General features: G+C 32.5%; 2 protein-coding genes across 2 annotated transcripts; both read right to left on the bottom strand.

Moving 5' to 3' along the window:
* Nucleotides 1-19: 19 nt before the first annotated feature.
* LOC107624760 (pectinesterase 3) lies at nucleotides 20-4,244 on the bottom strand. The gene is made up of 2 exons (XM_016327217.3): nucleotides 3,052-4,244; nucleotides 20-921 (listed from the first exon to the last, which is right to left on the bottom strand). The coding sequence occupies exons 1-2, from the start codon at nucleotides 4,124-4,126 to the stop codon at nucleotides 230-232; spliced, it is 1,767 nt and encodes a 588-aa protein (XP_016182703.2). The 5' UTR covers nucleotides 4,127-4,244; the 3' UTR covers nucleotides 20-229.
* Nucleotides 4,245-7,117: 2,873 nt separating this feature from the next.
* On the bottom strand, nucleotides 7,118-13,695 carry LOC107624759 (pectinesterase). The gene is made up of 3 exons (XM_016327216.3): nucleotides 13,026-13,695; nucleotides 11,917-12,457; nucleotides 7,118-8,105 (listed from the first exon to the last, which is right to left on the bottom strand). The coding sequence occupies exons 1-3, from the start codon at nucleotides 13,593-13,595 to the stop codon at nucleotides 7,414-7,416; spliced, it is 1,803 nt and encodes a 600-aa protein (XP_016182702.1). The 5' UTR covers nucleotides 13,596-13,695; the 3' UTR covers nucleotides 7,118-7,413.
* Nucleotides 13,696-13,891: the final 196 nt, after the last annotated feature.

Genomic DNA, 13,891 nt, shown 5'->3' with positions numbered 1-13,891 from the left:
CATTTTGGACCGATTGCTGTTTATGCTTCAATAATTAATTCCAACAATTTTACAAAATCATTCAAAATTAAGTCAATTAACAATGCGCGCAAGACAAGTCACATTCTTTCTTGGGACTACAATACAAGTTATTATACATCACAATTGTGTGAAAGAAAAGGGGATGAGAAAAATAAGATTAGTAGTTGATGCTATGCTCTCTATAATGTTGTATGATACAGTATTAGAATCATAAAGTAGACTCAAACTGAACAGAAGCATCTTTGAGCCACTCTTGGCCTTGAATGAATGACTGGACCGTGTACTTTCCTGCATCAAGATCAGTGAGAGTGGGCTTGTACCCAGCCCATTTAACCCTCTGGGTCAGATCTGACCCAGGCCCACTGTTCTGGTACTCAGCATAGAAAATGGTATTAGGAGGTTCTACATTGGGTATCCAACTTATCCACCCAATTGGCTTCAAAAATGAGCCAATCTCAGATTGCATGATCACAGTGGTGGAGTAATCTTTCCATGGCCTACCAAGGTATGTTGGGGCAGTGAGAGTAAGATTGTCCTTATCAAGGGTAGTGATTGTGGATTTCTGGATCACAATGCCAGTGTTCTGGTTAGGGTCCTTCTTTCCTTGGGCTGTAATGGTATTGAACTGGTTTGGGAGTGGCTGCCTTGGCATGATCTTGCAGCTTTGGAACACAACTGCTGCATTGCCAAATATGAAGTCTATGGTGCCTGTGATGTCACATTCACGGTAGAATTGGCGGTTGGAGTGGGCATATAGGGTGTCTTGGTAGCCAATGAATGAGCACCGGTAGAACACGGAGCGGTCTGAGCCGGACCGGAGCGCCACGGCTTGGTGCTTCGATGCGCCTGCGGTGTTTATGAAACCTATATCTTTAGCTATGAATCCCTTTCCTTTAACGGCTGCAAAGTTTAAACATGTTTTTATGGTAAGTGCTTCAACTTCACAGAATTCAATTCAATGTGCATTCAAATATCTTGTAAAAATTTAAAATGTTGTAGCTTTGTGTTCACTAATTAATTTATGTCTATATCAATATCAGCTTACAATCTAATTATTTACAATCACTCTTTATAAATGGGCTGAAGATAGACACAATACACCACAAAACATAATAGAATTGCTTAATAATAGAATTGCTTAATTCATGTAACTGATCTCACTTTGTAAGATAAAGCATTGTTGTTTATAATATTTGCAATGTGTTTTAAACCCTTGTTTACTAACTACCCTTAATTAGTTTTTGGAGGGTAAAAAAGTAAAAGTAAAAGTAATAATCCCCAAAGTGAAACTGAAATGGGCCAACTCAGGTTCACATGCAAATTTCAATTATGAAATATATTAAAACTAAAACCATGTGGTTCGACCAAAACACAAAAGTGAAAAGAGAAACTAAAACCACGTTACATGCCGGATACACAACATAATCGGATAATCCGGTAATGCTCACGAAAGCACATGCAATGATGCAAATATGCAATATGCTTATCATAAAATTTTGTCCCCTTTTAAGAATTAAAATCTAATCTCTCGTAATTAACATAGTAATAATTTTTTTGGTATACAAATATCATATCTCTTCCTTCTCTTCTACAAGAATAGCCAAGCAAGTTGAAAGTTAGCAAATTTGTCCGTCCAATGCCTCCCACTTTCACAATGTAACCAAAATTTTTAATATCTGTTCTTTCTTAACTATTTTACTAGGGAAAAAAAAAACCCACATTTTGTGTTCAAGGAAAAATAAAAACTTTAATATGTTTTCTTTCTCCATGAATTACATAATTTCCGTCAATTCATAATGCGCAACTTTTTATATTCATTTACTTTTGATTAAATTACTCTATTGTTCCTGTAGTTTTATCAAATTTTTAATTAGATTTTATATATTTTTTTAATTAAATTTTTATATTATTTTAATTTTGTAATTATGTTCTTTACATGTTAAAAATATTAAAATTAATATAATATTTTTACCAAAATACATACAGTCAAAAATTTAATTAAATTTTTAATTATAAATATCTTTAATTTGTAAAAAAAATATTTAATTAATTCTAATATTTTTTTTATATTAAAAAAGATTTAATTAAAAAATTAAAATAATATAAGAACCCAATTAAAATATATATATATAAATCTAATAAAAATTTGATAAAACTAAACAGACCAACTGAATAATTAAACTTTTATTTTTTTGTTTTTACATGGCCCAAGAGGCTAAATTCACAGCGGAGGTTTAACAAGAATATTAATAATCAAATTCAAATCTAAAGCTTGCAAATTGCAATAGATTCATCATTAGATTTCTCAGAGAATTTAACAATTCTCAAACATGACCATTAATAAATTTTAGCATCAAATGATTTTTATTTTCGTTAAATAAATCAGTCTTGTTTATCTATATAAAAAATTGAACTAAAAATTTTAAAATTTTTTTTAGAGAAAAACCCAAATCAGTCCCTGATAATTACCTCAAAAGACAACGAGGTCTCTGACAAAAAAAAAATCCCAACTCGGTCCCTAAAAAAAAAACCCAACCTGACTCCTGACAATTACTTTGAAAGGACAACGAGGTCCCTGTGCCAAAAAAAAATTATCAGGTACCGGATTGGGTGTTTTTTTTTTTTTTCTTGGGACTTCGTTGTCCTTTCGAGATAATTGTCGGAGACCGGATGGGATATTCACTCAACTTTTTATAAACTAATATAATTTTATTAATTAATTATGAGAACTAATTTATTTAACTTTTATTTTTTAAAGTTTCACATAAAAGATTAATTTGTCTAATAAAATAAATGACTAAAAACTAATTTATAATAAAATTTGTTTAAACTAAAATATCCTACCAGTCACCAAAAACTAAAATATCCTACCACTAAAAAATTACTTATCTGGGTATTACTCTTTTCTAAATCAGCACAAAATCTACTGAGTAGAATAGTCAAGTATCAAATGTCCAAAAACATATTTTAAAAAATAATTCATATAAAAATTGTGGAAATTAATTAAATTTAAGAAAAAAAAATACTTACCGAAAGTGGCAGTCTCAAATGTAGGAACGCCGTCGATGAAGTTCCGGTTACCTGTGACGATGGTTTTCGTCTTATCATCACCGTAGATCATCACATTCCAAGTGTTCTTATCCAAATCGATGTTCTCTCTGTAAATTCCTGTCTTCACGTAAATCACGTGCCTCTTCAAGCTCTTCTTCTTCACGGCATTCACCGCCGCCGTGATGGTGGTGTAGTCACCGCTTCCGTCCTGCGCCACCACCACACGAGTCTCCGTTTCGTTCACATTCCCTGCCAGCAGCCTCCTATCCGCCGCCGTCACCCACTCCGGAAACCCGAGTAACCGCCGCCGGTGCACCGGCGAATCGAACTTTGAAATCAGCCCTAAGATCCTCGTCACAATCGCCAAGCTGTTGCTCGCGTACTCTGTGGAGTTCTTCATCGCCGTTTGAACTTCTCCGACAACGCCGTGCTCAGCGGTAGAATCCACATCGGAGATCGCGTCAATGCACGTTTCCTGGTTCGTTATCGCCGCGCTCAGCCATGTTTCCAGATCGGTTATCTTCCCCGCCGCCAGCACCTTCCGTCCTTCGTCGGCGACTCCGATCGACTCGTTTAGGCGATCTAGAGCGTCGTCGAGCACGGTTTCGCACACATCGATCGCCTTTTGGAGCCGTGAATCGTTCTTCGTAGATTCGCGAAGCTTGGAGGGAAGCTGCTTCGCGAGCTTGGAGAGCTCGTCAATGGCGACGCCGAGGGAGAGGCGGAAGAGGAGCTTGGGATCAGTAGTGTTGGTGTTTGCGACGGCGGAGATGGCGGAGAAGCACGAGTTAGGGTACTGAGTCACATCGCAAACCGCTTTGAGTGACGCGGCCGGAGTTAACTCGGGTGTTGGGACCGAGTTAGAAGATGATGATGATGATTTGGTGTTGCGCTTGTGTATGACGATTCCTGCTACTGCGGCAATAATCGCCGCTGAGAGGATTAGTGATGAGACGATTAGGATTATGATTCGCTTACGTGTCTTCTTCTGATAGGCTTGTTGCTCGGCCTCATCGACTTTGCCGTATCCCTTGAAGGACTTGATTGTGTCCATTGTTTTTCTGTGTGCTTTCTATATTTTAGAAGTGTGTGAGAGTTGTGACTGCGTGAGGTTTTGGTTTGGGTTTTGAGACTTTGAAACTCTCAGTGCTTTATATAATGGAGACAATGCTACTGAATTTAAAAGAATATTACATAAATATAAAGATTCATTTAAATATTTAATTATCTATTAATATTTCATTATTAAAAACAGTTGACTTGAGTCTTGAATCACTTTTTTTTGTGTTATCGAAAATAGAGAGCCTCGAACCCCAACTTCTAAGTGAATATAAAGAATATATGTCATTTGAGTTTTACGTCATTATTTGAGTAATCACTTACTAATTAGATATATTTCATTTTAAACTTTGATCTCTGCTATTTAGGAAAGGGTTTTGCGGCACCAAATTTTTCTTTTCAAGTGGCTTTTAATTTTAAATAAATTAGTCACTAATACAAATAAAATTTAAAACTGTTACACTTGTCAAATTTTAATCTTCTAATTCATCATTGGCTTCCTTGAATTTACATTTAATCGCATTATATTGTTATATATTGTATTATTGTGAAATAATAAGGAAATGAGTGTATAGCAAATTAGCAATTAAACATGATAAATTAAACTAATTAATGTAAAGTAGTAAAATAATATTAATACGTAATTACATACAAAGTCCTATGTGTATGGATCGGAATTGTTGTATTTAGCATTATTCTTTTTGGATTAAGAATATGACGTGTTTCTCCTTTATGTCCGTGATGCTTCTTTGTGAAGATTAAAAGAGTAATGAATATCTTTATTTAATTTGTAAAACAGTAACATCATGGTGTTTCTTGAATTGACTGCATAATTATGTATCTCCCAATAGAAAGCTTTTACAGGCATAGACGCGTTTAGGATAATTTGATTTCGATTTGTATAATTAAACCAATTACATTATATTAATGGCCTATTAATTAGTTTTATATAATGTATCTCAATGTTTTTAGTTGTACAAGTGAATTCTTTAATTTTTTGAATAAATATAATTAGCCACTCTAATTAGTCAAGTGTGTGTTGAAGTTATGTATGAAGCTTCTGATTTTCTCATTTTACACGGTTTAATTTGGGAATGGCTTATGGAATAAGGATCCGCGGTTTCGTTAAGATAATGATTCATTTCATTCTGAAGCTGAGCTGTTTTATATTCTAACAATAATATCATGCATCCATGAATACCGCAATGTATTGAGTCATGAAGAGATCATGATTTCTTCTATTTTAAAAAAATATTCCACATAAATTTTAGTCAACTCATCAAAATTTTATATTTGTGTATTCGATATTTTAGATATTTTTTTTCTTCTTTTTTTTGGACTATTAATATCCATATTTTATTTTAAAAATTTCAACTAATTTAATTTTAAATATAAAAATATTCTATGTACCTTAAAAATCAACTAGTTATTATATATTTATATATCTATTAATTTTAATTTTTTTAATTAAATAACCAATTATCAGAATAATCAACATATTATAATAAAATAATTAGATTTGTAATAGACAAATAATTAATTTTGTATATAGTAGTATAATGGTTTTTAAAAAATATTAATACATATTGTTAAATGTAATGATTGAATGATGTGTAATTTTTAGTATATACATATATTATAATTTTTTTTTATTTCTATTACTAATTTTTTTATAAACAATTTTGTCTTTATTAATTTCTCAACCGATGGTGATGGGAATGATCGTGAGATGATATCATAATATTCTCTACCAGTTTGAAAATATTTTTTTCTTTAAAGAAAAGAAAGAAAAAATCAAAGGAACTTTAATGTTGGAGATGAGAATTGAGGGCCATATGGCAAAGTATCCGGTAATCGCGCCAACACACATGCAGGCCCTGTTCTTTCTTTTCTACTTCACGAATATAAAGATATGAGAAAAATTTTTGGTGCAATGATTTTTAATATTTTTTTATAATTGTTTAGTTAGTATAAATATTAAATTATTTTTAATAAATAAATTTTTTTAATTTATATATATAAATTTAAAAATATGAATATGAATTATATTGATTTATATGTATAAAATTTTAATAAATATAAATATAAATTATTACTAATTAAAAATAATATATTTGTTGAATGTGTAACATTCTTGACATAATAGTTAATACACTGAAACCAATTCCTATGTTTTTACACATACATATGGTTTCAAAGTAGGACAAGAATATTGCATATCCGTTTTCTTTTCATTCAAAGGCCAATTCCATTATTATTTTATTTTATTTTATTCTTTATGGATAGAAAGAACAATTTTTTTAGTAACGTAAGCTAGTTACACAAAATGTTCCTTCCCCCTCCCTCCTTTTGTCTAAGTGGGCTGGGCTAATACAGAGAACTATGCTACCTTAAGCAATATCCAAACCACCCAACGTTGTTGGTATCTTTTCAGACCAAAATGAAAACTGAAAAGGGTGGTTGATAACTTGATATATGTATATAGACAAGAATATATTTTGTTATTTTTTAATTGATGATTCATTTATTTTATGTTGTTTTTAAACTCTCTTTAATAGAAAATCTTATGATAGGTTCTTGCATTCATTAGCAATAATCTTTCTTTGATAGATGATAGGTGATTGTCTTAACTCTTATCAAATAAGGGAACTTTTATTGAGTAGCAATCTTAGATAATGCATTAGGTTATATTTTGCTCACTAGAACTTGTGATATGCCATTAATTAACTTTTATTGACTTGAATTCGAAGCTTAGTATATACAACTATTTCTATTGAGAGACTCACTCATCAAAGTCATGTACGTGACCCAAATCGAGTTTAAATTAGTTGGAACGAAGCTCTGAAATCGGGAAAAAAAAAACTTGCAATTGCGTCTTCTTAATTCTCATCATCATTTAAAAACATAATATAACTTTTAATCAATGAAGGCGGCCAAAGCCTTGTCATATAATATGAATATAATAAATTTATTAATTCCAACCATATGAGCAACATTACAACAAATAAATTAAAGTAACATCAGCCTCATCTGCAGAGTAACATATGGCACTCCAAATAATACCTCTTTTCTTTTTTTTTCATGATATCCAAATAATACATCTTAATCTCAATAATGATAATAATCACACCCTCCCTCATTTTCTCTTTCTCTTTTTAACCCAATTTCCCTCTACTATTCTAGTAGGTGTAAGGGGGAAAAAGAATAGACTCAAAGTGTCTTTTTTTTAATAAATTTTTTGGACCATGAATAGACTCAATGTTAAGTTCCAAATATAACTAATTATAACCCAAGAGAGAAAGGGAAGCCTGTTGAGCCCAACCAATTAGAACCCCCAATGAAGGCCCCAGCTGTAAAAGCCTGGGCCTCAGCAGCATTTGTAATTACCTTATAGCCCTTCCAGGTAACCCTAGCAGAAGTACCAGCACCAGGCCCAGTATTTTGGTACTCTCTATAAACCAAAGTATTTAGTGCAAAGTCTCCATTCCACTCATGCCATCCAACAGGTTGAATTACATCGCTTATGGTGCTTTGCATGATCACGGTTCTAGAGTACTCCTTCCATGGCCTACCAAGGTAGGTAGGGAAACTCTTCTTCACAGGCTCCAAATCCGTGGTGGCACCAATCCTACATTTTTGGATCACAATTCCGGTGTTTTGGTTAGGGTCAACCCTGCCCTGCGCCGTGACCATGTTCTTCTGACCAGGGTCAGGGCGCCGGGCATGGATGTCGCAGTTTTGAAAAACTGCGGCTGAATTACCAAAGATAAAGTCGACGGTGCCCACGACGAGGCAATTGACAAAGAATTGACGGTTGTTGTGGACATAGAGGGTGTCTTGGTAGGCGAGGATATCGCAGTTGTAGAAAGCTGAGAGGTCGCCACCGACTCGAAGTGCCACCGCTTGGTGCTTTGCTGCTCCGGCTGTGTTTTGGAAGGTTATGTCTCTTGCAAGAAAGTTTGGTCCCACAACGGCTGCAACCATATACATAAATTTGTTATTTATGAAATGTATTCAAAATAATTAAATGAAGAGGAAATATAGGAAACCAATGGAATATTTGTACAATGTTTTTGAGATGAATAGTTTCATGACATAATATCATAACTCTAGATTCGAAAGGTCAAGAGTGATTTCATGACATGAGATATTTATTATCCCTTGTATGAGTGATGTTCATTTTTTAAGCCCATTGTTCTTAAATGAATACATATCTCAAATCTTAAAAATAGCGTATACATGAGTATATTTTGTCTCTCTTCAAATCAAGATTATTATTATTATTATTATAGTAAATCTAATGGTAATTCATATGTAAATAAATCAATGGATGATATAAAATTAATAGATTTATCGACTTCTATGTAAAAGTTAACATCAATAATCATGCATGTTTTTCACCTTATTTTGGATGAGATTATTTATGGCTCTTTGTCTTTTTATCCAAAATGAAACATTCCTGAACTTATACGTACTCTGAGAGTGGTTGGGACTTTGTGAGTAATAAGTAGGTTGTGTGTGACGTGGGTTAAGTTTCAAATAATTTAACTAAGTTCCTTAAATTGGAAGATGCAAACTTTTCAACTACTATAGCTAGGAAAAAAAGGTGATACACAATAGTACATATTTTCCTTTCCTCTAGCACGAGATGCACATGTTCTTCTCAGCATAGAAATTAAATAAATTTGAACTACAGATACCATAAACAAATAAAACTATCTAGCGATCTAGGCATGGTTAAATGGTTTGAATACATTTGATGAGTGGTCCTTATTACTACTACTTATTTCTTTTGTTCATACATAAGGACAAATTTTGGTGACAAATTAGATTGTACAATTGAACATTTGCACATGTTCATGCATCTAAATGGGGTCATCAATAGGCTTCTCTAGTCTCTAGCGAGCAGCAAGTGGGGTGAAAATAAAATTAAAAAAAAACATATATATATATAATGGGACATATATACATACAACTATACAAATACAAGCATGCTTCGAAGTTCATAATTTTAATATATTAGATTTCAAATGGGGTAACAACAATTAATTCAGAGAAAAAGTTGGAAAGACATAAATACTAGAGGAAAGGTCATAAGCTATATATATGTGGTATGAAGTATAGGACATGATATAAGACAATGTCATAACTCATAAGTTGGGTAATCTTTAATTATGACTAATAGATTATAGATCTAGGGAGATTAATTTCTAAGATGTTTATATGGCGTAAGATAGTGACAGTTCAGCCAAAAGATATAAAGTGTGTGTAGCATGCAAGTCTATGGGTGATGGGTCGTTTATGTTATAAGACTATTATTATTATTATTATAAAATAAATAAATAAATACAGATAGAGAGCCATGACAAATTGGCATGCATGATTGAAGGGAATAGGTTGGAAGGAAGCATCAAGGAATGTTCGGGCTTGAATAAAATAAAGTTAAGGCCTGCGAAATTCAAAAACTCAAACTTGGAGCTGAAATATTCCGAAAAAGACAAGGGAACCTAATGGAACAATATATGTATATATATAAAGTCATGTTAAATGGAAAAAGCAACCACTTTTAGCTGTAACCCAATTCCTTTTTCCATTTGAAAGAATATCTATATACTAAAAAAAAACGTTTTCCTAAGAAAGATAAATTAAATTGTTAGGAATTTTTTTAAAAAAGAGTTCACGTGAAAATATATTAAAGCATATTAAATAGTACAAAAGAAATTTTTTTAAATATTTTAATTCTGTAAGAAAAAATCTAAGTGAATTTATTATTCTAAATTTTTTTTCTTGTGTGCCACATGCATTGGGCCATTAAAAGAGGGACCGGGTCCTTTTGCCCATAAGACTATAACAGTATAACTCCACAACCACAAGTTAGCTATTCTTAATTATGACGTCAGCATGATTTTAATATAGGATAATACTTAACTAATATTTTATATTCTAAGTATTAACTTTTAAATCTTAATTTTTTAACTCTAATTCTTAATAATATAAAAAATAAAATATTAATTTAAAAATATTGGTTAATATTAATAAAAAAATTTTTAATATATAGCACATTCTTTTAGGTTAAAAGTTATTTACTTCGTAATTAAGAAAGAGAACAAAAGTACTATTTATATATTTCTTCTTTATGTGCATGAATTCATTAAGAGATGAAGAAAAAAGACTAGTAAATAGTGATGTATAAATAATAATATTTTTGAATTTACATAATATTTCTTTTTTTTAGCATGATAAGATATATGTTTGATCTTCTTTATTGTATTTCAAACATAAAAACGTGTATGAAATATTTCGAAGAAAAGTCCTGAACATGCAACATTAATTTTATCTTTCTAAAAGGACACTATTAAACTTTAATTTATCCATAGCAGAAAAGCTAGTGTGTGAAAAGTTAATATATTTGACAAAAAGATATAACTATGATCAAAAGTCAAAATTGAAGAACCCATGTGCATGCTAACCCGCCCCCTTATTTTATTGAAAATGATAGCTTTTATTGAAAAAAAAGGATAATTATACTAATTATGATGAAAAATAGGGTTATGACATATAACACTGTACTAACACTTAACATATTATATGCTGTGGCCCAAAAATTTTTTTGTTGTGTTACAGCTAAGCCTCCATCCCCGAAATTAAAGGCATTAATGTGTATATATATAGATATATATTTATTTATAACACATGATAGCAAGCACTAACCAATGATATGATGGTGAGTGTTGCTCTAACCATGCATATATTTATAGGCCATCCATGTTAAGTATCTGATCCCTTAAATTAAGCTATTGATTATATACACTTGAACCTTTTTCAATTATTGGGTGGAGTTAGAGTGAAGGAAAACATGTCAGCTTTTCAATCTTTTCCACTCTTTGAGGAAGATAGACACATACCAATATTGGTAAATATAAAAGAATTAGGAACTCTTTGCAAATTAAAGCTATTGTTTATCTAGAGTCCTTTTTGGTATTTTGTTGGAAATTCCTAAGACATCCAATACTAGAAGAGTAGAAGGATCTACATAATGTATTGGTGCAAATTAAAGAACAAGTTGCATATGACATACACTTTATGGTGCAACTATCACTTTATCTATTAATTATTAATTAATTACGTTATAAATGTGCTAAACAAAAAATTATTTATGTTTAAAGAAGTTTGTATAATTATTTAGCCATTACATTACTATTATTTATATTATGAACTTCATTCATTTATTTATTTTTCTCTTCATTTAAACTTAATTGGTGTCCAAATGAATATTTAACTTTAATATATACAAAATATCTAGCATTTTGATTCCAACTTGATAAATATTTAGAATGAATTTATAGAGAATTTTATTTATTTTTTAAAAAATAATATATACACACTAAAAATTAATTATTAAATTAGTTATCATGTAATATATATTTTATATTTTAGTATACTGACGGATTATTAATGTAAAGTTACCATGATTGTTTATTTATTAATCTCCTAACAACTAACATCCCTCATTAAAAAAAAAAACAAACAAAAATAAAAAACTGACAACCCTATACTTGCATCCAATTCCAATACAAGACATCAAATAATTGGTGAGTCACGACTCACAAGTATATAACCGTTAGCCAAACCATTTATTTATCCTTTTCTTTTAAATTAAAAAAAATTACGTAATTAATTAATTTTATTTCTTATCTAGTGCAAATTAAACTAATTAATCAAGTAATTAATAAATTAGGGTCATGAATGGAATCTAACTAAAGTAGAAAATGAACAAGATCTTACCGACGGTGGCGGAGTTGAAGGTGGTGTCGCCATCTTTAACGTTTCTACTTCCGGTGATAATGGTGTTGGTTCTTCCATCTCCCAAGAACATTATATTCGTCTTCTTCTTCGGCACTTCAACATTCTCTCTGTATACACCAGCTTTGATCTTAATCACATACCTCTTGCTACTCTTCTCCGGCGCCGCCTTCACCGCCTCCGACACTGTCTTGAAGTTCCCGCTCCCGTCCGCCGCCACCACAACGTCCGCCTTCACCGTCGCCGCCTGCAACAGCCTCCTGTCACCAACCGACATCCACTGCGGCCACTTTACTCCCTTCTCGTCTTCTTCTTCCTCCATCATCATCAACTTCCTTCCTCCGTTCGCCGTCGCCGTCGTCATCATTTTCTGTTCGTAGTTTGCGATGTCGGTGTCGGTCATGTTCTTCGTCATAGCCAATGCGTTGCTGCACATGTGCTCCACGTGTACCTGACCTTCTTCTAGAGCCTTCCTTACATTCTTGTCCGCCGCGTCGTGCGAGAAACCGTCCAAGCAAGTCACCTGATACAGGTTCATCGTCGCATTACGGTTAGTTATAACTAACTCACTCACTCAATTAGCTTATTATTATTCCGTTAGAGTTTGTTACAGTCAGTTAGTTAGTTTGTTCACTCAATTAAATCTGTTAGAACTTGAAAATTAAAGCTCCTTCAACCACCGTCCACCATTAAGCTGCGCTCAAGAGGTGGTTTGGAATTTGGATAAGCCCAAAAGCTACCGAAATTTCAATTTAAATTGATACTTATTAAAATAAACCTCAAAATATTAAGGCGTTTTAAATTGATAAATGCAGTAAAAAAAATTTAGTCAATGGCGTCATTTTGTTTCTTTCATTTTCTGAAGGAATGGAAAAGTCTAGGGCAGCAATTTTGTTAATTTTGTTGTAATAATAAAAGATTTAGTCAAACTTAAAATTCCAACAACTACCTCACATTTCAATTTCAACTTGAAAAATTATATTTAAAATGTTATGTGACGATTTTTAACTATATAAATTTTCACTTAGATTAAATTACTTAACATATAGTCATATACTATCGTCATCTCATAAAGACATTAATTCGCTGACCTGGTTGGTTATGGCGGCACTAATAAGAGTGTTGAGATCATCGGCGTGCTGGTAGAGAGTCTTCTTGTTAGAGTTAGGATAGAGCTTGATGTCCTCGTAGGCCTGATGGAGCTCGTCAAGGGACTCGTCAATGGTCTCAAGGCAGTCGTGGAGGGCGATCCTCTCCCTGTGGGTGAGGATCTTCTCCCGCTCCTCGAGAATCTTCTTGATAACAAAGAAGTTGTGCTCGACGGTCCTGCAAGTAACGTTGAGGGACAATTCAATGACATCTTTGTGAGAAGTGACCTTGTTTGTCACGCCAGGCTCGGAGGAGACGGCCGAGAAACAGAGGTCTTGGTAGAATGTGGAGCTGCAAGCGTTTTTGATGATGGTGTGGGAGTGGTGAGAGAGTGCGAGAGAAGAGGAGGAAGAGGAGTTGTTGTTTTTGTGGGAGTTTACGCCGGCGACTATGGCAACCACGGAGGCGACGAGGAGGAGGGTGGCGAAGAGAGACAAGAAGAGCTTCTTTTTCTTCTTGTTGTTAGTGGAAGAATGAGTGAGTTGGGTGAATGCTTGTTTTAACTTAGACATTGGGTGTGGATGTTGTGTAGTGGTTAAACAAAGCTAAGAGAGGAGTGTAAGAAGGAGGCTGATAAGAATGGTCATATATAGTAGTAGCATAGTGGACAATGGCCATCTTTTTTAATATATATATATATATATATATATATATATATATATTATTTTTTATTTTTATAATTATTTTAATATAAAAGTAAAAAATACAATAACATCACATACTCAATAAATATTATCATAAATTAGCCAATAATAGTTTGCAATTTTACACTCATATTTATAAAAATTTACACATATAAAATATATCA

This window comes from Arachis ipaensis, chromosome B2 (assembly GCF_059453495.1).
Source record: "Arachis ipaensis isolate K30076 ecotype BB chromosome B2, ASM5945349v1, whole genome shotgun sequence".
Taxonomy (NCBI): domain Eukaryota; kingdom Viridiplantae; phylum Streptophyta; class Magnoliopsida; order Fabales; family Fabaceae; genus Arachis; species Arachis ipaensis.
Note: the sequence above shows the minus strand (reverse complement) of the source record. Positions and strands in the feature narration are given on the sequence as shown.

What these genes read in the sequence shown, in the direction of transcription:
- LOC107624759 (XM_016327216.3), bottom strand. Translation starts at nt 13,595, where the DNA reads ATGTCTAAGTTAAAACAAGCATTCACCCAACTCACTCATTCTTCCACT. An exon ending in GTGCCGCCATAACCAACCAG is followed by an intron (nt 12,458 to 13,025) that starts GTCAGCGAATTA and finishes AACCTGTATCAG; the next exon opens with GTGACTTGCTTGGACGGTTT. An exon ending in CTTCAACTCCGCCACCGTCG is followed by an intron (nt 8,106 to 11,916) that starts GTAAGATCTTGT and finishes ATATGGTTGCAG; the next exon opens with CCGTTGTGGGACCAAACTTT.
- LOC107624760 (XM_016327217.3), bottom strand. Translation starts at nt 4,126, where the DNA reads ATGGACACAATCAAGTCCTTCAAGGGATACGGCAAAGTCGATGAGGCC. An exon ending in ATTTGAGACTGCCACTTTCG is followed by an intron (nt 922 to 3,051) that starts GTAAGTATTTTT and finishes TAAACTTTGCAG; the next exon opens with CCGTTAAAGGAAAGGGATTC.